The sequence below is a fragment of the Mytilus trossulus genome, chromosome 1, assembly GCF_036588685.1.
Source record: "Mytilus trossulus isolate FHL-02 chromosome 1, PNRI_Mtr1.1.1.hap1, whole genome shotgun sequence".
NCBI classification, from domain to species: domain Eukaryota; kingdom Metazoa; phylum Mollusca; class Bivalvia; order Mytilida; family Mytilidae; genus Mytilus; species Mytilus trossulus.
In genome coordinates, this window is record NC_086373.1 from 79,780,986 (window position 1) to 79,804,920 (window position 23,935).

The 23,935-nt window shown below is 31.9% G+C and overlaps 2 protein-coding genes across 2 annotated transcripts in view; both read right to left on the reverse strand.

Annotated features, from left to right (window-relative positions):
• Positions 1-23,935, reverse strand: part of LOC134686613 (GDP-fucose protein O-fucosyltransferase 1-like) — a 340,651-nt gene that overhangs the window by 137,800 nt on the left and 178,916 nt on the right. The window lies entirely within an intron of this gene.
• On the reverse strand, positions 18,138-19,979 carry LOC134686572 (uncharacterized). The gene has a single exon (XM_063546246.1). The coding sequence runs from the start codon at positions 19,498-19,500 to the stop codon at positions 18,349-18,351; it is 1,152 nt and encodes a 383-aa protein (XP_063402316.1). The 5' UTR covers positions 19,501-19,979; the 3' UTR covers positions 18,138-18,348.

The following is a 23,935-nucleotide window of genomic DNA, read 5'->3' on the forward strand; positions in this document are numbered from 1 at the left end:
ACCTCATTTTCATGGATCATTGATTAATGTTTCGTTTTCTTGGTTCAGTCACCTCGGGTGATTTTTCGGTATGCCTACTTCTTGCCACTGCTTGATTATATGTATGCATGATCTTAGCGTTATTTTTACCTCTGTAGATGATTTCCATTTTTGTATTTGAACCCATCCAAGTATTGAGGGTGTTTTTCGATGATTTTTTTCTAGTTTTCTACTCAAGTGTTTAGTCTATCGTTGATTTTTTACATTGAGATTAACTAGAAGTTGAACTGTCACGTACCAAACAGAATCTGAATTAACTTTACTTTCACCTTTCGAAAATAGAAATACTTCAAACTAGTCCCTGACTAATGTGTTCATCATGTTTTAGGTTGTCTTCTTCTTTTCTGAGGTATTTCTCCGTGTAACACAGACACATAAGTTACTTATTGGATAATCAAACTCCCATGGAAGAAGAACTAATCAAAACTATCAACATAATTATATCAGTGCATAAAACAGTTTGAGAAACACGAACCCGTGCTGTGTATCACCATAGACATTTCAAGTAGTCTTTGTTTAGTGTCTTTTATATTTGGTATGAGATTCATCGGTTAAGTCCGTTCGTGCCGTGTACACCATAACCCATAAGTGAATACTTTCTTCTTCTAGCTGTTTGTATTCTTTCTTTGATGTTGAAGTTTCCCATCGGTTCTCTTTATTCCTAGATGTTCACTACAATCAGTTGTTTTTACTATTTTGCCTCCCATTGTCAAGTTGTAGTCTGTTGTCCGTTTTGAGCCATCATTATTTTTTTTCAGGTAGGATACATTTTATAATGATTGCACTTAAGCATACCTGTCTATTACCTTCAACATTATTTGTAATTCATACTAGCTGTTTGAGATAAAGACTATATCATCTGCCCAGGTTGGAGGTCCTATATATATATACATATGTCCCAAATGATATCCAAATGTTGTTAAAAATTGAGGTTACCATAGGAGCGACGGTTGATTTTGAAATTTATAAATGTTCATCTGTTATTTCAGAATCATCTGCACCTTTTTTAAGTATCGAGTTGGTTAATTGCTTTCATGACTTTAGTCTCTGTAAACTGTTCTGGGTCTTTGATTTTTTTTTCAATGGCTTGTTCATAGTTGTTGCCTGATTTTGTAGAAATTAAGATGGTCTTAGTACGCAGTTATCGTCCTTTGACGAATATAGTCCCTAGTGTGGACAGTGTGTTACTTGCCATTGTTTTTTTTACACCTCTTCCAAATGTATTTATTCATGTTTCATGCCTCACATTGCAAGTAGGGGGATGAAATAACACTGTAAAACAATTGAAGTCATGAATTTTAAAGTAAAGAAGTGATTTGATCCACCAGAAACAGGTTAAAAAGTAGCATTTCGGAATCTGTCAAAAGATTATAAGATCCACTTAACATGAAATTGTCCAATTTTGAGTTAGAGCCGATGAAGTTGTCGATAATTCTGATATAATTTGTCCCAAAAGTAGTTCAACACACTGTAAAAATATCATTGGGATTTTTTAATTTTTATTTCTTGTCTAAAACACATGCACTACCAAATAACTGTGTACTCGGACCAGATAGTCATTTTCATACATATCCTCCTTTTGGCACACTTTGGTCGTCATAATACGAGACAAAACTTCTTCTTTGATCTTCTGGTACAAAATTATAAGCATCATCAATTTTCAGACGATTTGAGATTTGTTGGTTGTTTCGATTCCTATATATAAGTCTATAGAAAAGTTAAGAATGTGGGTTGTCTAGTATCTTTTGTTATAGATTTTGCCGATAAATAGCTTGTTCCATTCTAATTTTACTACGCATTTTTCTTTTCTCGAGTCTTAGTGCAGTCACCTCGGGTGATTTTTCTGTATGCCTACTTCTTGCCACTGCTTGATTATATGTATGCACGATCTTAGCGTTATTTTTACCTCTGTAGATGATTTTCATTTCAGTCCATTCAGTTGCAGTAGTGTTTTGGGAATTGTATTATTCCCTGGTCTTATGAGGCTGTTTGTAATCATATCTATCTGTGTGTTGACATTATTTTCTACCATGATGTTGTATCCTTCTGAATAAGCTAGGTTATTGTATTGCTTTTTGTCTATTTGATCCCATTGCAGTTTCTACTTTGCTTTTTTGTTCTTATTTGCAGGTTTTGTTCTTGCTGGTATATCAATTGCTGTTTTTGCTGTCACAGAAATATGTACTGACAGACTGATACTTGATTTATATAATTTATGACAAAATATTTGTCATCAACCAGTACATAGTCGATATGTGATGAAGATGGCCAAGAATGTCTTTCATCTAACTCTTAACCTGTAAATAGTGCCATTTCGGACACAAAGCTTTTTTTAAAGTTAACTTATCATGTTTTTTGCTCCTTGTATCTAGTAGTGTTCCATTCAAATCTCCACGAAGTATAGTTTTATAGGTTTCTTTATACTTTTGTATAATATCGAATAATATGTCTAGACATTCTCCATATTCAAATTGAGAGTCTGTGTTACATGTTGGAATGATTTTTTTTGTGTGCATTTGTAATACAAATATCTTGCGAAGCTGTTACAAGTATTACAATCACTCTTTTATCCCCATCGTTTAATTTATTAACACTATTAGTCTATGAATTGACCCATAAAATGGAACCCCTTTCCTTTTGGAAGTTTAAAACTATCTCTTGGATCATTTGTATATGAACATCTCGTGTGATTTTCATTTATGCCAGATATTTTATTTCTCTAATTTGAAAGTCACAGTAAAGGTGTTCCGGAAGACATTCTATTGATTTTTAGAGATCTAAAAAATGTAAGAATGCAATATTTGTTTTCAATTCTTCGATATTACATGTTACAATTTCTACTAGTTTATTATCATTTCGTTTTTCTCGTTATTTGTGATTGATCTGTGTTGCTCTAGAGACTCTGTGTTTCTATAATTGTGAGATATCGGTTAGACTGACTTATCACTATTGGTATATTTTAGTAAGTCTCTCTTTATGATTTACTTTCACATTGAGATTCCTACAATTACTATTAGGATGAGGTAGGTGCCCATGTTTTTTATGTTGTTGGATATAGCCTGTGTATTTAAAATTTGGTTTGACATATAATGTATTTTTAGGTCCTGTTGATATATATGATCATTCTTATAGGCATTAGGCAAGCCTTGACGACATGTTCCTTGATGAACGTGCTGGTTTAATATTGGTGTTGAGGAAATATTAGTTCCTGGCATCTAATGTTGATTCATATATGTTAGTGTTTCATAATGCCGATTCATATATGTTGGTGTTATATAATAATGATTTATATATGTTAGTGTTCAATAATGTTGATTCATATATGTAGGTGTTCCATACTGTTGAGTCATATATGTGGGTGTTCCGTAATACTGATTCAAATGTTCCGGTGCTCCATTAGGTCTATACTTTTTTGTAGGTATGTTGGCACTGTGGTTTATGGGTTCATGTATACTGTAAGCATATTGCTTGGTGTTCCCTGATGCATAGTGTGTGGGTGTACTAGACCCTGTCTTGTGTACATATATGGTAAATCAGGAGGATATGGTTTGCTTGTAGTGCAATTTTAGTTGTTAGAGCAGTTTGCATACTCATATTTTGCATCATTCGGGTTTCAATTGATTTAAACCGATGGTCAAGAAGCATGTCTCTGATGTGGTTCTGTGCCATATTATATTGTTGGTAATGGTATCTCCCATGTGCATTTTTTATTTGTCGTCGGATTTTGATTTGATGTAATAGCATAAAAAATGACAGTTTTCATATGATTTATTTCATTTTCTAGGTTAAGTATCCTAGTTTTTTGTGTCGCTATTATTCTATCTTTATCATATCTTTTTATTCCTGGATTGGATTTGGTACATTTTCTCTTCTCACTTGATTGTAGTTTTATTTTTCCTCAATTTTGAGTATTCTCATTTGGTTGCCCAGTTGTTTATCCTCAAAGATTTAAATACTGTATATTCATATGTTTGGTTTCGGTGCTGATTTTAGAAACGTTTTTTATGGAGATTATTGATTTGTTTTTTATTGTCATTATTTAATGTGATGTTTTCATCTTCACTGATCAATTTTCCAGTACTTTGTACTGTATCACCACTGTCCATGTTTGTATCTTTATTTTTCGTTATGCTCTCTGTATTTTGTGGATGGTCATTATCTCTATTTGAGTTGAAATACTCTAATGTTTGGAGTGCTCCATCATGCTTAATAACATTGACGGTACCATTTTTTCTGCACCAGATGCGCATTTCGACAATACATGTCTTTTCAGTGGTGCTCGTGGCCAAAATATGTAAAATCCAAAGCTTATATAAAAGATGAAGTGCTATAATCCAAAAGTTCCAAAAAGTATAGCCAAATCCGTGAAAGAAATCAGAGCTTTGCATGAGGGAGATACATTCCTTAATTTATAACAATTTTTATCATTTTGTAACAGCAAATTTAATAACACGAAAAAAAATCCGTATTTTCATGCCAGTACCGGAGTACTGGCTACTGGGCTGGTGATCACCTCGGGGACTAACATTCCACCAGCAGAGGCATATACCTTAAATTCATCATAAGCATCCCATTCTAAATGATTTCTATTTTCATACAACATATCATCGTAGCAGAATCGACATATCTTTTTTTCTACGGTTTAATGTTTCATTTCCAATTTATTTGTGATGTTTTTACAATAATAAAGATACCAAAAATCACACCTATAGGAACCAATTTCATCCTCTACATCTACATATTAACTGAACCTGGGACATATGTTTCTGTATGATTCTTATTTTTTAATATTTTTTTATCTAGACTGTCTTTTGGAGTCGTTGTTTTGGCTTATAATCAGATTATTTAAATTGCCAGTCTGCTGGTATTCCACAATAATTTCCATGTTGGTTTTAGACTTCTGTACCACTTTAGAAGTGTAATTTTTCATCTATACAAGATACGATTGAACACCTCTGTTGAGAAAATCTATTTCGCCGTACTAATTTTTTACTTTTTCATATAATTCATCAAAGATATTATTCAAAAATCGATCCACTCTTTTACCACTGACATTCATTACATTCACTAAACATCTTGTATGGTAGATATTTATCGATATTGTTTTTTTTATTGTCGACTTTAACAGGAATCAACGGTAAGTCCTGAAAAAGTACTAGAGTTATATCCCATTGAATACAAGTTGCATCACTTTAACACCAACATATCGACTTTTATATAGAACGATCGTCATCTACCTATACATTTAAATCAGGCATACATGATTCTTGATTTCTTTTTTTTTTAATTGATAAAAAGTCTTAATAAGAAATAGCGCCTATAGCAAACAAATTACACGTACTCTGTAACTATATAATCATATTTTGAAAACTAGAAAGGAACAATCAATTTTAAAATACACAAACAGGAATCACCTAAATATTTGTTAAAATGGAGTTCTCTTCTAAATGATTCACCAAGATAAGACAGAAAGGGAGTCAATATGTGTGCTATTGGCGTGGTACCGAATACTTTTAATATTTGAACTGTAGATTTGAATCCATAGATTCAGGACCACATTCCAAGGCTTTTGTCATCTGAAAATTTACTTTTCTGAATTTTGTGAAAAATTTGAATTGTGCTTCATTTCTTAAACATTATCAAATTTGATTTTAAAAAAAGCTTACTCTAATAATGCACAACTGCCGTCAATAAATCGTTAATGAAGTTCCTCTACATTTCTTCTATAATTGAGTTTTGACTAGTATTAAAAATTAACTTTTCGCTAATGAAAATAATGAAATAACAGAATAACTGGCTTTAGTCGGACATTTCTTTTTCAACTTTTGTTGTAATTTGGTTAGCAATATGTGTAAATGTACATAACGCTTTGGTTTCAACTTACCATTTGCTAACGAGTGTTAAGCCGTTTTTTTCAAAAAAATCAAATACTGTTCACACGAGGGGCGAAAGATATCAGAGGGACATTATAACTCATAGATCAAAAATAAACTGACAATGCACGGCCGAAAGACAAACCGACAAACAATAGTACACAAGACACAAAATGAAACTAAAGACAACACGAACCCCACCAAAAACTGCGAGTTATCGCACGTGATCCGTACGGTTATGCAGATCCTGCTTGACATGTTACACCCGTCGAGTTGCTCATGTTATTACAAACCCGGTAAATAGTCTAATTCGGTAGCTCACATTCGTAAAAAGGAACGGGATTGTAGTTATGAAAAAAGGTACATAAAACGTATATTCCATAAAAGAGGGACGAAATATACCAAAGGGACAGTCAAACTCATAAATCTAAAACAAACTGACAACGCCATGGCTTAAAATGAAAAAGACAAACAGACAAACAATAGTACACATGACACAACATAGAAAACTAAAGAAAAAACGGTGAACCAACTCGTGATGGTGTCCGTAAAGTTTACGAGGAGAGGATTCCAATTTCACCATTTGAAACTCTTGGTTTATTAGCTTTCAGCTACCCTCCACTAAAGAAATCATGATAGGAAATACGAGCCCAGTTATATCGTATCAATTTGGAGATATATACTCCGTATGCAGGCGCTGCCGGAATGTAACTACAAAGTAATGGAAAATCACAATTGGGAAGCTGAAATCATCTCTTTTGTCGTAAAGTTTTGTTATCAACCGTCAATTGTCAATTTCTAGATGCAAGTCAAGATATGAGACAGACTTAACTGTATTTGTTGTATCCTTTATCTCTATTTCGATGGGATAGATGCGTCCAATCTTTTCTTTATTCCTGAATGAATTCGGCCTTATAAAGTAACAAGTCCGATAGACGTGGGGCACAGTTGGTTCCCGTGTAAACGCCGATAGTATGTTGAAAAACACGTCCTCCAATTGTAACATATGTTGTCAATCTAAAAATCAACCATCTTGATAATGCCAGTTTTCAGAGAATTTTTGGTTTGAATCAGAGTGATTTTTGTTTTTGTTTTTCAAAGAAGGATTTATCCTTCCCTCAGAAAAGATACTTGTATCTACGTTGGGCATTCTTTTTTTTTTTATGAAACTAAGCAATGCCAACTCTTTCATTTTGTCTTTTAGTTTGGAATGAGGAATACCTCTGCAAGGTGTAGAAAAGTCAAATGTTTTAATACTATATCAAGATGAGGAATCATAGATTGTATGTACTCTCTAGTATGCACACCTGGTTCATGCAACCCCTAGAGTCGTCAGTTTAAACAAACTTTGAAACACGGCTTTGGTTGCTGATAAATTAATGTTAATAATTAAAAAGAGGTTTCGTAGAGCACTTGGAAGACCCAGCAATACCAAAAGACGCATAAAACAGAGCTATGATTATCCAGGATTTCCACTTTAGTAAGTGTCGTCGGGGGTTGTGTTGAGTTTCCAAGTGTACTGATAGACACATTCAGTTTCTTAATTCCAGTTGGTATCAACGACCTCACAGTCTCAATCCATTTGGTAAAAGTATCTTTATTAAGATTACATCATCTTTTTCGCGTTTAACCCATTGTCTGGCATAATATTCGACTGAATTCATCAGTATTTTGTATTGGTGAATTTAGGCTCTCGATTTTTCGAACCTTTGAATAGCACATTTCGCAGGGAAGTGATATTGACAATGTTGAGGTGACCGGTAATAACTTTGCCAGTCGGACTATATATAAATTGGGACTAGCACAGGTGCAATCAGGTGATTTCGACCTGGAATCGTCAATATTTGTGTTTGTAATTGAAGATTTTTGTTGCAATTGGTTTGGTATAGGTATACGAAATAATTAGTACAGACTGGTCTTAAAAATAGGGAGGTATTTTTGATTGAACTAATTGATGATGAAGGATATTGCCCAAGTTGACGGCATTGAGACTTTTGTTTGCAAAGGAAAGTTTTAAAAAAGAGTCTTTACTCTTTTCATCTTTTCCAATGCTAACTGGTTTGAAAAGTCTTTGACTTGTAATATTCGAAATGACAGTTAAAAGATTGTATGGGTTTGAATGAGTGTTTGTAGTAGCGTTGTCCATACATAAATTGAACAGAGAGGTAAGTAAGGGGTAATGAATAAAGCTTCGTGCGAATGTGATGAATACCTTACGGCTTTTGTATAATGTATAATACTATAAGGAATAGGTCAACTATTATATTTCGCACCCAGAATTTTTTTTAAGGTGTACATGTTTGACTGTCAGTGTTGAACCGTAACTTAATTTATCATATTACCGTTACCGTTGTAACATCTGACGTGACCTCATTTTCATTGTACCTTTGACAATGATAAGTTTAATCATTGTATCTGTTTCTTGAATATATAAAAAAAAATATATTTGGTGTAAGATGTGATTGTACAGTGTTCAGCTGAATCTTGTCTTATTATCATGGATCTTATTTGTTGTTGTGATGTACAAATACCCGGCCACGTCCACTCTGTATTTTGTTCGATGTATTTCTATTTGTATCCATCTGATGTTTTTAACCCTCTATAACTGATTTTTATAGATCGTTCTTATGTTGTACTGTTGCACAACTGTTCCAGGTTAGCGAGAATGGTTGGGATCCCGTTAACATGTTTTGACTCCACCCCGTTCTGTATGTATGTGCAGGTCCCAAGTCAGGATCCTGCAATTCAGTGATTGTCGTTTGTTGATGTGTTACATATTTGTTTTCGTTAATTTTATTGTATATATATTAGGCCGTTAGTTTTCTCGTTTAAATTGATTTCTATGAGTGGTTTCGGGGCCTTTTGGAGCTGACTATGTGTATGGGCTTTGCTCATTGTTGAAGCCCGTACGGTAACCTATAGTTGTGAAAAATATAATATAAGATTTGCATACTCGTAAATTGATTCCACAACAGTATCAAATTACAAAAACTTTAAAATTGAAACTATATTTAAGTGCTGTGCATATATACACTTATGTTTGCACGACCAATAATTAATTGATGTATATTGTACAGGTTATTTTTCCAAATTAGAACCATTTTCATGATATCGTGGACAAGACACTTTCCAGGCGCGCTCAGTTTATCAATTGAATGGCTCAGATTAGGTGAACGTTGATCTGTAACACACACTTGTCTATTCGTCAATGTTATAGACATTTAAACTGTGGGGTCGGCAAAGGTTCTTAACGCTAAATCAAATAATTCAAATAATTAGCAAAGGACTAAACCTTGTGTGTTGATTTAAATGTTGAATATTTAAACTTTTTTTTTTCTTCTCGTGCACTTGCTTGTACTTTACTCTTTTATTCTATTTAAATCCACTCTAAAAGGACTCTAGCAGGCTGATTGAGCGAAAAATCACTGTCTTGCAAGTTTTCAAGTAAAAAGGTTATTATCAGAATAAAAGATAAGAGAAAAAGATAAAACAACAACCGTATAAGAATATAAATTGTTTTGAACAGTGATAAAAAAAACTTTTATTGACTTTTTCCTGTTATTATGGTTATGTCAACATTTATTGGGGGCAGTTGTTATAGAAATTAAACGTCAGTCATATATCACAAGTAAACCTTTGATAATTTGGTCACCTGAAATTACATAAGCATTTACCTGTTAAAATCACACATTTTTGTTCCGGGAAGATTTAGAAACTGAACGAATAGCTACTCTAGCCGTGGTTTTCTCTTCTTTCTCAGCGAGTACACATACATTTAGTATTTCCGACAATGTACATCTATTGTTTATATTCTACAATTTACAACTGGGGCTTTAAAGTTTATTTTTTAAATTCAAGTCTCTGATTCTTAACATTTTTCAAAGAAATCTACATAGTTTAAACGCAGACCGCGAAGTGGTCACGGCAGAAACAAAAATATTCTCATTACCGTTTTCTGATCTTTGCTCAATATGGAGTTGGAGTAACAAGAGACTTTATTTGTACATTTAAGAAAAAACAAAACTTTATTTTTCAACTTGTTATTTTTACAATAATTGGCTGATTGTCGGATAAAAGCAGGTGTTTCGTAGATGTTTTTGTTATTCATATTTTCCACCGATCTAGTTCAGCTACATGCTTGCAGTAAGGTATGATCAACTCTTATATATAGGTGGCGTATTTATTAATATTAGAAAATGATTTTTTAATATTAAAAAATCAACCTGAATTTTTAATAATAAATATTCATTTTTTAATATTAAAAAATAAGACCATTTATTAATATTAGAAAATGATTTATAAATATTAAAAAATGAATATTTAATATTAATAAATAGCATCTATTTTTTAATATTAAATATTATTTTTTAATATTAATAAATCGAATATAAAATATTTAAAAATGATTTTTTAATATTAGAAAATAAAACCCATTTATTAATATTAAAAAATGACTATTTTTTAATTTTAAAAAATATTTATTAATATTAAATATTCGATTTATTAATATTAAAAAATAATATTTAATATTAATAAATGATTTTTTAATATTTATAAATAGGGAATAAATTCTACAACGGCTTGCCATACTCATTATCTTCTAATACCTCCACTATTCAGAGTACAGATACCAAAATTTCGCCTTAGGAAAGTGGAGTACAACTTTAGTTTTGCTGACGCTTGCTATTGTAATTATGGAATATTTCAAGATATTATACTTAATTGGTCATTAAAGTATATGTTAGGACTAAACCATACACACGATTTTGACTTTCACTGTTTTGGGGTTATACAATATAAGGATTATTATAAGTCACACCATGGATCTTAAAATTAAAAGCCTTTCCCGATGACGTAGATATCTAAAAGAATGACAGATGATTTTAATAAATTGATTCACTATTAAAACTGTTGTATATATAAATCATTTAAATTAGGACCAGTAAGTACAGGATTAAGGACAAACCGCACTGGCTAGTTATGATATTTCTTATTTGACTATTAGATTATGATCTACATAAGTCCTTATAATGGTCACTCTGACGTTTGTTCGATAATACAAATACTTGTTTGGTTTAATCGTTTAGTGCATTTTCTTTATAACTTTTGACACAACTTTAAAGTCTTATGAATATACAAGTACATGAAATACAAATCTTGTATAATCTTGAGGTCCAACAATGTGAATAAAAATGTTCCATAACGACTATAACATAGAAAATACTTGTTCATGCAATACATTTTTTTGCTCAAGATAGCAACATACTCATTTACCAAAATAATTCAGTCATTGTATTCAGCTAATCTATGAAGTAAGTCAACAACAAAAAATGTCCGCACTCTCTACACAGCGACTAGGCATAAAAAAAAAACAGCGAGTGCGGAGATTTAATGTTAATAAGATTGGAAGTAAGAGATCGATTACGTGGGAAAAAAAGAGGGGGGGCTAATTTTTTCAGATTTCATATTCTAAATACACATGACAAGTGGCAACTAGTTATATTCTGAAATACTTTCTCAATAGTTACATTTTCTTTATATTTCCATATATTTAGTATATTTGAATGAAACATGCCCATGATCATACAGCACATGAACAAACACATGTATGTTGTTAAATATTGTACACAATGATTATCTTAACGAGTACTTCATATACTTGCATAAAATTATCTTTAATACTCAAAGTTTGAAATTAAACATTAATGGTACCAGTTTTATAGAACCAGTAAACCCCAAACCTGTTATTTTTATATTTCATAATTCAACTTTCAATATAACTGATATAAATGTACTTCTGGGCATTGTTGTAGTTACTCATATAGACATTAATATGCCCCATTCAGAGAAGATAATCGATATTCATTCTTACGATTAAGGAACATCAAATCCTACAACGTCATTGGTCGAGAGAATTTTGTTATATTCTAAGTTATATAAATCTGCTCAAAATTACGGTATTTTTTTTACAATTAGGCCCTATTGTCAGCGAGTTCAAATAGCCAACCAGTTATTTTGAATGATTAACAAGTAACAATTAATCAGATTCTGAAGTATAGTATTAGTGTATTTAAATCATGAAAAATATAGAAAAATAAAAAAATAAATCGCATGTAGTATATTGTACTGAATTTTTCATTCAGATATCATATGCTAGTTTTTAAAAAGTTCTATTCATTAGTGCATTTAAGAGATTATAGTATACATTGTACTACTATACGTTACTTTAGTAAAATTTGAAGGACACAAATAATGAAGTCAAAGGATTTATGGCTTACATTTATTTATAAGTCGTAGAGATTAGATTTACCATTCGTTAAAAAAGAACATGTTATATAAAAGGAAATGTTTCTAATCCCAATAGAATGTTCAGCTACCCATTGTGTATTTTTAAATTCTCCTTAAATATAAGTAAATCGGATTTCTTATTCTTTGTTTTGGAAGAAAAATGTTGACTTGGATTTTTGCACAGAAAGGAAGCTTTAATAATAAGCACTGTTTAGATAAATGAAACATGATTCCTTTTCTAGACATAAATGGATCTTTTGAATGATAGATGAATCTTGATCTAAACTGAGATAAAATTACAATAGCACCTTCATATGAAGAATACATATCTCTCGTGTAGTTAATACGACATTTAACGGCTTGTGTTTCCTATTTTTTTTTTCATTGGGAGAAGATTACTTCTTACAAAGACAGTTATCGAAAAAAAAAAAGGATTCTTTTAAAATAGCTTAGTTGCCGCCATTTAAAAAAATAATTTACGGACACCCCTATGATTTGGTTCACCGTTTGATATAGAATATCTGTAAGAAATTCGATTACGGATATTATATGTCTTATCTGTTGAAGCCACAATCCCGTCATTCTCCTTACCTTTCGTAAATCACACAGTGCAGTTGCTGCTCACAAGGCAGCTATTAAAGCAAGAGTTCCAAATGGTAAAAATGAAATCATCCCTTCGAATATTTTACGGTCGCCATCACGAGTTGGTTGACCGTTATAGAATAATCGTTTCACAAATGATATCGGATATGTTCCTTACGTCGAAATTACAATCCCCTTCCCTTTCATGAATGTGACCTACCGAATTAAACTATTTACCGGATTTGTTATCACATAAGCAACACGACGAGTGTCACATGTGGACTAGGATCTGCTTACCCTTTTGGAGCACCTGATTCCACCCTAGCTTTTTGTAGGGTTCGTGTTGCTTATTCTTTAGTTTCAGTTTCTATGTTGTGTCATGTGTACTGTTATTTGTCTGTTTGTCTTTTTTTCATTTTTAGCTATGGCGTTGTCAATTCATTTTCGATTTGAGTTTGACTGTCCCTCTGGTATCTTTCGTCCCTCTGTTTTAATACCAGATTTTCTTGCTATAAGCATAACGACGAATGGCAATTTTCAATCTTTTTCATTTTGTCCGAACGGTGATAACAAAAAACACAGCTGTTTAAAGTAAACAATATTGGTAATTAAAACGTATCAACGGCATTTATTAAATATTTGTTAATATTAAACTTATTCCCTTTTTTAATCTTTTAGTATTAATACAAATGTTTTTATGCACTTATTTTAAGTAATAAAAAAACTATGTAGTTACAACATAGGGAAACAAACCAGAAGAGTTTAGTCAGAAATTAAAACAGACCATATTAATAAAGGCAACAGTAGTATACCGCTGTTCAAACATATAAATCCATGGACAAAAAACAAAATCGGGGTAACAAACTAAAACCGAGGGAAACGCATTAAATATAAGAGGAGAACAATGACACAACATCGAAACGCAACGCAACACACACACAGAAACGGACCAAGCATCAGGAGACTTCATATAAAAAAGAAGAAGTGTTATGATTGCCCATGACACAACTCTCCACAAGAAACCAAATGACACCGACATTAACAACTATAAGTAACCGTAATCATTTTGCCCGTTTTGTATTAAACATTTATTATAGTCTATTAACTAGGAACACTTGGCGAAGTATTCTTAGGACAGGTTCATTCAAGTTAAGGCAAAATCGATGTACAAAAGTTTGATGTGTTAGTTAATAGTCAGTTACTCAAGATCTCTAAATCTCCCTTTCAAATGAATCTTAAACTTTATCACATTGTTTAATTATTTACATTTGTTTAAATTCACTTAAATTATATATGATTTATTTCAACATCTGACTATGAAACTTTAGTAAAAATTAGAAAAGATATATTAAGCAAGGTTTTAACTTTGACATTAAGTGATGAAAAAAATGTCTCACTTTTATCATACGAAAATACTCAAGTTTTAATAAAATCAAGATTTTAATTGAGATTAGATATATCAAGATTATTATTTGTTTTGTGTCAGTGGGAGCCCTCTTATATATTGAAAGTATAAAACACTTATATGACAAATAAAACGATTTTTCTGTTTCAATAGTACTTGTGATTTAAACATGTTAAAAGCTGTAATATCTCCGGAGATATTATTTTCACAAAATAGTATTGTAACTATATGTATTGTTACTGTCAACAATATCTACCGATTTCAAATTATTGCTAAGATGTATAAGTGTTATATATATAGATGTTAATAATTGCCTCGTTTGGTGTATAAAAGGTGATGCATCAAAAGATTGGAAAGTTAATTTAGTGACTCAAAATCAGACAAAACTATATTAGCTTTAATAAATTGTTAAGATAGACTTCTTTCATTCATTTTTTCTTTATGGCGCTGCGACATACTTATATGTTCCTTAAGTGTCTTTGTTCCTATAGTTGTATGACAGTCATGTTATGGGAGAATGAGCAGGTGACGCTAGAAACCATACGATTCCTCTATAGAAGGATGGTAAGCTGTCGTCCCATAATTGATTGAAAAACATCACAATCATCAGACTGTTAGTAAGGGAAAGTGAAAATACCCGAATTATTTCATGTATAATTTTCAGGGAAAGGTATCTGATCATATCGCCGCAATTAAAGTATTGCTAGCTTCAATTCAAATTTTAATAAATTGCAAAGAGAGAAACATGGGTTATCAAATTAGGTTGGAAAGTTTCAGTACAATAATGCATTAAACTTCACATTAAAATAGTTTTAAACACAAGTGTTAACGTAGAAGGTTATACAGCAGAACAAGATCAAAAGATTGATGAAAATCTTAATACTAGAACACAATATGCATACATTTGAATTGTTCTTGTAGTGTGTAGCTTCCCCATTAAACGTTCAGTGGCAAACATCACATGCATATTCAAGACGAAAATATATTGAAAGGTAAAGTCTGCCTTAGATAAAAGGTGGATACATTTGGTCTGATGATAGATGGGGGTTTGTACCATTCATGTAGGGACATATTGTCTCGAGTATGTCGTCCTCGTTGACGAATGGAGAAGTCCAAGGATCAGGCAACTTCATATATCAAGGTCAATTATTGGGATGATACACAAAATAAATTTATAATTATTTGTTACACAGCATTTTAATCGACATTGCATTTATTGTGATCAATTAAACATCTTCCAATATGCAATAGATACAACTAGATTATTTGGTTTATTGAATCGTCCTCAATATGAATGAAATGTTTGACACAAACAACATCATAGCTTAATGAAACATTTACATGTCTTTATACCCCTACAGGTAATTATGTTAAAAAGAATTAATACTTAAAAAGCTAAATCGAAATAAAATGATACAATTCAAATAATTGTAGAGAAGACATAGCCAAGGCCAATTTGAAATTATATCCAAAGTCACTTTAAATGAAAATCCGTTTTAAAAATACTTGAGATTTTTCTCACTATCAAGGACATCGTGAGTGGTTATTACAAAGTATAAACATAAAACGATAAATGTAGGCACCATGACAACAAAACATTAAAATCGGGAAGTAACATGTATTTTGCAGTCGAATATTTTAAAGTTTTAATTATCAAGTCCTTTGATAAAGGATTATTTTTCAGCGTAACTGCAATAATCCTTGATTTATAATCGGGGAAAAGTAATCTAGTATTTGAAAGTAGACATTATTGGTACCGATATCAAATCTTGTCCTTAAACTTATGTTTTACTTTAATTATAAAGACGGGAGTTTCATTTACTGTAAAAAAAATCTTGAGATAGTGCTTATTCTTTAGGTTCCCATTGTTTATGGCTTTTATTCAGCAAATTTCTATACCGACTGCACATGCGTTCGAAATTGAATGAAGAATTAGTCGTTTTGTACTACTAACATTTCTTTCTGATCTTGATAATGGCTGATGTACTTTTGTCCTATACAGTTGTATCAAATTCATTCCTTGAAAACGCATAAATGTCTGAATAACGTATTACAACGCATTCAATTAGACTTCGGTCTTTAACTCATCTCCCTTTTGTTAATTTCAAGCAAAATCCGTTTCAGACCTCTTGAATAGCTTGTATTAAATCGTTTCGCTTACAAGTTACATCCAATGGGCATACTATCGACTCAAATGTCCAGTGTTTCCGTGAATCATTTTATAATTATCTATTTTTTGTCTCGTGCAGAAAACGGGTTTTTTGCTGCTGGTAAACAGACACATTCCTACATGTATGTGTAATCTTACCTATTGGAATGATTAATTTGACACTATTATAGTAAGCACTTCAGTAGGTAAACATAACTGAAAAAATATGATTGTAGATGCATCTACCATAGAACAAGAAAAAACAATTAAAAAATGTAAAAATATTAGCAAAAGATGGATTTGATCGGGGTTCCATGTATTCATATTATCTGTAATTTTCTCCTTACTATGGAAAAATATAGGGGTATTTTCGACCCTAATGGAACTCCGCAAACTTTTTTCTTTTAGTATAGCAACTACCGTATATAAAACGGCATGCATATCATGTTTGTTCATTTTGATAAGCTTAAATTTTCATCCATTTCAGAAGATACCTTTTTCTGTCTATAATATATACTATTCATGTAATTAGAATGATGCATCATAGAAAATCATTTTAGACATGATTACATAGCCAGGTTAAGGGGAAGGTTGGGATCCCGATAACATGTTTAACCACGTCACATTATGAATGTATGTGCCTGTACCAAGTCATAAGTCTGTAATTCAATGATTGTCGTTTTGTTGATGTGCTACATTTACGGTTTTCGTTTATTTGTTTTTGTACATAAATTAGGCATTTGGATTTCTAATTTGAATTGTTCTACATTTGTAATTTCGGGGCCTTTTATATCTGACTATGTTGTATGGGCTTTGTTCATTGTTGGAGGCCGTACTACGGTGACCTATCGTTGTTAATTTCTGTGTCATATGGTCTCTTGCGGAGATTTGTCTCATTGGCAATCATACCACTTTTTTTTATATTTAACAGCCCAATGCCTCGTAGACACACGTGGGTAAGGTCTTTCGAATACTTTTAAATATAATAAATATGTTTTATTTCAAATTTCCGGAAGATTCTAAATGTAATTTATATTGTTTATCAAATCCTAAACACACAGAAAATTAAAACCAAAGTTGAGGTTATGTAGTTCTATTTTTTTGTGCTCTTTCTTGATGTTTTTTTTTCTCTCAATTGTTAACCATTATTTAAATAGAAAAAATAGTATCTGTTTTAGCATCAAAGTAATCTTTGTTTTACGGTACATTGTTTTTAACTTGTGACATAATCGTTTTGATCAATATCACTAGTCGTGGTTTTTTCAATTATCTTCAAATGCATTATGCAATTTAACTGAAGTATAATTGTTTTAAAATGTAGTTAAAATCAACCAATCATTTGCATAGAATGATTACACAGAATGAGTTTTCATCAGAGTTAGGCGTGATTATTTTTGAAGAACCAGCGAACTCACGGTTCGACAGTCCTATGAGGATGTTGATATTGGGAGGTTTGTATCGTAAACTGATTGTAATATCGGTAGCAGAACATTGGCTATACATGACAAGTCTATCAGTATATCGTACGAACCTACATAGTATTCTGTTGAAATGATAGCCAATTATCTATAATTAACTTAATTTTATAATTTATCAAGGAGATTAGGATCAAATTGGTGTTAAATTTTTGCAAGGTAATAGTCTAAATTACAGTTTGTGACGTCAACGTGCAAGCACATATACAACTATCGTAGGATTTTGGTCTTTTTAATTACATAACAAGGTATGACCGACTATTTGTGAAAACACAATGAACTAATAAATTAATATTATAATATTAATAATAAGCACTGTATAAATAGTTCATTAATAACAAAACATTGATAAAAAACATTATACAATTGAATTAAAAAACTTAAATGCCTTTTTAGTTTTGTTATACATTATAGGTCATTATAAGGATACTAGATGTACGTGTACATTAAAATCATGATAAATGCAGGTTAATGTATATTGCATAAATTGTAAAAGTAAGAAATGATATAAATGTACTTAATAACATGTAAAATAAATTATAATTCTGGAGGTTTCACTGATGACGGTCGCAAACGAGATCGTGTAATCTTTTCTGACATAGGCCGAATTCTAACTTTAGAAACATCTGAAATCTTACTAGAAGCTGGCCGAGAATATCCATTTGAAAAACTGCTACCGGACAAACTTCTATACCTGTCTGAATTTTGATTTGTAAAAGGTCTTGCACTTTGAGCTCTTAGTTTGCCTCTTATCAAATTGTCATTCTGATTTTCCATTATTCTAGCACGTGTGCGATTTAGCCACATAACATTTTTACATACTTTCGATCCGTCCTCTTGGACAGTGGGTAAAAATCCATATCGTTGATACAAATCTTTTCGTGCTTTATCTAAATCTGTAATTCCAGAAACGTGGTGCCTTATAGCCTCCCAATTCATTTTAACACTCGTTGTTCGATGTTCTACTGCGTTTTCTTTTACGTGAGTTTTCAAAACGCGCCAAGATCTCTTTGCACCACCTATTGACGATATTAATTCTTTTTCCCGCGTTTCCTTAGTTATTTCTTCTTGTAATTCATCTTCACTTTCACTTTCATTAGTCTTACTGTCTGTTTCATCCGGTTCACTGTCTTGTTTTGTAGCCTGGAGTAAAGCTAATGCTGTTATAGACGAAACATTGGTGAGTCGACTAATTTTTTCTTTCAACAATGTATACCCCTTAGATACCCCGTATTCAGTATTTCCCGACATTTCTGTCATAACATCTTTGAAATCACCACTCGATTTAAAGTTAGGACGAGGTTTGAATGCAAATTTATCACTGTCATCATTAATCCGTTTTATAGAATCATCCAAACCTGACCAGTAATTGTCGGCCTTGTTTCCAAATTTGTTGTCAACATAATCGTCCTCTTCTGAATCTGAACCGGATGTATACTCATCAGAATAAATTTGAGAACAGACACTTTCACGACGTCCGTCATGCAATAATTTTTGCCTCTCTTTATATCCTTGTCTTGATGATGTATCTCGAGGCGATTGAAATTCAGACGAAAGCCTTGAAAGCGAACGACCAACTGGTTCCTTCCTACTTCTACTACTGTTAACAGTTCCCGGTCTTGATTGTTTTGAATGTGCCGTTTTTGGACGTTCTTGAACAAAATTATTTAATAACAGAGAATTTTTCATTTTGAACTCCTAAACAAAGATCAATGCCTAGTACAAAACTCTGTATGACCTCCTGGTTTACTTTCAATAATTCTCCCTCTCCAAAAAATCGCCTTATCGTATTCGTATTGATTCCATCAGTAAAGCAATCATCATGTCTTATTCAAGCACCTTGTTGTAGAAACGATTGCTGTTTGTTTTCGTTCGAATCACTTAAAATGACAATAGCATTGTTAGTATTACTATCACACAGAATTGTCCATTATATTGATTCCAAGGAACAATAAATTTCCAGATATAAATACTAATGCAATACAAACATTAGTACATAGTATATATTTTACTGTATCTGATCGTATAAATTTCTTCTACTGTTTGTCGAGAATCTAAGGTTTTATGCTTTTGTCATTAAAGAACAGAAGTCCAACCCTCTGAAAAGTTTAAATGCCAATCATTATTTCGTCAATTGAAATATTTTCTACCCATTGTCGTACATCGATTACAGGAGTTTTTGATAAGGTATTACGTTACTTTTCAAAGTATGGTCAATAAAACTTTAACATTTTTTGATTGACATAGCATTGTCAAAATCTTTTAAATGGCAAGATCTATTAGTTTTAACATGTCGAATACCAATTAAAGTGGACTTGTTTGAAGGTTTTCCACACCAAGTCGTGAATAAAATAGAAATATACATGTCAATACGGTATTAAGATACTTATTTAAAATTATGACAATGTTCTTTAATTTTCTTTAAAAACCAATAAGTATATTTATTGTATTTGTATACAAAACATATAAAGATGTGATAATCCTGTTTTTATCTAAAAACTGTTTTATATTGGTTTTACTGTACATTATCTGTTATTTTTCATTAGAACTCGTATTAGTGGAAACACAAATATCAAAACAAATGAAATTCTGTGTGAAAACCATCGAATCGATACCCGGGCTTTTGATCCTAGCTTAAGTATTGAACATGTATAAAGGATGAAACATGTGAGACTTGTCCTCGCTGTAGCTCCCATATGCTATACTCAATGTTACATACGCGTCATATTGATATCGACAATAAAACCCATGGTAAAAAGGGCATCCGTTTGGTTTGTGCGGAATGTATAAGTAAATTAAATATGCAGCAAAATTCGGTCAAATGGGAACGTTAATTCATTGTCGTGTGCAAGAAGAGCACTGTGCCTTTAAAATGAACCATACACAAACATCTTGAGAGATCCGTGTGTGGCCTATTGTAAGGCAACTAAAATATGCCCTTCCCAACCAATCGTCTTTCTCAGTTACAGTTACAATTGCCAATCCTTCATCTTGTTTGATTTATTTTTTAGTAAATGTTATTTTCGCCCTTCCTTAATATGCATAAAATATTAACAAATGAACGGTAAACAAGCGAAAATCTTTCAATATCAGGAAGAATCATTGTGTATAAACTGTTGTTTCATAATCCATGGATCTTGACGGCTTTACCGTTTTTTATTTACAGACGACCCTTATCCTTTTATTTTTGGTAAATCGATCACACATGACCTGACCAAGTATGAAAATTTTACAAAAAATTTGTGCCGTATATTAAAGTGAAAGGATGAAAAAAAGTAAAGGACTACATCTAGATAAAAAGGGATGAGCGATATATGTCATTGAAACAGAATAGGTCGTAGGCAGCAAACATTTGAAGTTGCATTTCGTCTTATTGAAGCTATCTACAGTAGTCTCCTCCTTTTTACGTATATAGTCGCAAGGCATTCAAAGTCTCTGTTAAAAGTGCTCTTATTTCACCCCAAAATTGCAAAAAAGTATTTAAATTCTTTTGTCTTCCAAAATCATGTCAGTTTCACTAATAAATGAATCCGTTTCCAGAATATAATCTAGAAACATCCGTGTAGAATATTCAGCTTTATAATTATATAGGCGTATTTCATATAAAACACCACCTGAGTATAAGGTAGCTTGCAGAAAATATCTGCATGGCTTAGGCATTGGGATATGCATATATAAATGACAAGATCTTAAAAATACGTCTTTTTTTACATGGTCTACAATTTTGCATGAAATGCAAGAAGTTTGAAGTCAAAAAGCAAATGCGTAAAACACAATGGGGGATCCAAGAGAATGTTCCGGGGGTTAGAACTCTCCTTTCTGTATGACAACTAATGCATTTGTATAAGGACATATGACTCCATGTGTTTTGGCTCACTTTTTAAAAATGGCAAGATTCGAGCTTCACACAAGTTAAGCATATGCTTAAATATAAACATTAATTTAGGCATATGCTCAAATCAATAAGTATGACCTTAATTCCGTGCCATAAGATAACCATGAAATATGGCATATTGTAGAAACCAACAACAAATCTGAATTGACCTGTCAACCTGCGCCCACCCCGCCGATCTGCGACCGAGACCGCAGACCACGGGGACTTTTGTGTGCATCGATCACCGAAGGCGACCGAGGTCTTTTATAGAAAAGAAGATAGAAGTTTATTCCTTCACTACACGATAATAAACAATTCAAAATTAGTTTATTCTGAAATATTGTGTAAATATTTATTTAATGAATAAGACATAATACGCATCTAGGTATAGTTGTATATCACGAAGTCTTTAGAAAATGTAAACAAATGTTTTTACAAAGTTTTATATCCTCTAGTTTAAATTTTCTGTTTATGTTAATTCTTTTACTTTGGGATAAGTAGACCGAATAGTCTTCTTTTTACAATGAACTTCAATGTATTTTTAATGAAAACACTATTTTTACCAGTGCATTGCAAACTATATCCCAAAACTTGTACAACGGTTGACTTTTCAAAAAGAAATTAACTGAACTAACAAGAAACATATTGTAGAACGAGCTTAAGATAAAGGATAGAAGGCAAATCATTTAAATACCTGATTGGAGGGCAAAGCTTAAGCAAGTTAATTATCTTTTCAAAAGAAATTTAAATAGCAGTAATTTTGACCCTGAAAGATTATTTCAAGTTGTTAACGATCGAAAAGTAAATACGGTTTGTCAATTATGTTCAAAATATATAATACTTTCCTCGGACTTAATACGAAACGTAAATACCTGAAAAAGCTTCCAGGTGTATAACGATAAGAAAACTAGTTCATTTTGAAATGGTGGAAAAATATCAATGCACTATACAGGAAATTTCTTGTTTCTATACCCAGAAACCATAAGTTTGAAATTTCAAGACAAATGACAAATGAGAAAATAAACTACGACGGTCAAGTATAAAATTGTGACATAATTATGACCGTGACGTTATCAATATTTTTAATGACTTAATTTCTTGTAGAAAAGTAATATATGATAATAAAATTATCAATTTGTTATGATATTATAAAAGATAACATACATTCTAAATACATTGTACCTTCTTATTCAATTGAAATTTAAGGGTTTCTTGTATCCAAATATAGGTTTTTATGAATGCTTTTAGTTACTTCAAATACAAGGTTGTGAAAATTATCATACACCAGCTTTTAACATGTATTAGACATCGATGACAATGTCATGTAAAGTCTCAAGTACCAAACAGGAAGTGACTGCTTGTCAGATCTAATCATTGCAACAGTGTTCAACTCAACCGTCGAGAAGTTCCAGATTAAATATCAAACAATTATAAGTATAATAAAAAAATCGAAGAACCTTCTGATGTATAGGTGACGACTGCCCTGCAAACACGAAAGTCGCCTACACAGTACAAATGAACAACATTAAGTTCAGGACCAACAACTAAATCAGGCTCAGCCAGCTGGCAGATATAACATTCGGTTACATATTACAACTGAACCTTATAAAGTTGAAGACTATAAATCAAATAATTTTTTAATTTAGAAGGTGAAGAAAATTTGCCAAACAATTCAACTCCGTTAAAGAAAGAGACTGCCCAGGAGATCTGATAATCATTCATAATATAGATGCTGAGTGATATGTTTGTGACAAAAGGCACGAAGAGACGAATGGCTGGATTTCCTAGATGATTGTAGTCGTGAGTTCGATTACACTATAAACTATTCAACGATAGTCTTAAATATTTTTCTATGAAAGGATGTACAACTGACCTCATTGTTTTGATCATTTGAAATCAGACATTACCTTTTCCGAAGGATCGAATTTATTCATATTTAACACGTGACTGTGTTATTCGATGGAAGCTATTGGAAGGCAACACACATCTCCTTGGGGATTATTCCTTTAGTCAAAAGTCAAAATGTGCATATTCATTATTGTCAGGAATTCCAGTTAACACAAATTATACAGCAGCCTCTTTGGACTGGATATTTTTCTTGGTAATAATACTACACCCTGGTTTGCAAGTGTGTCTGAAATTATATTGGCATTCACAATGCATCGGTGTTCTTATGAAAAGGAAGATAAGGTATGATTGACATTGAGACAACTCTCCACACAACTAACATCGAAATTAACAACCATAGTT

Bases quoted from the DNA above. Each gene is read 5' to 3' on its own strand.
- LOC134686572 (XM_063546246.1), bottom strand. From the start codon at position 19,500: ATGAAAAATTCTCTGTTATTAAATAATTTTGTTCAAGAACGTCCAAAA.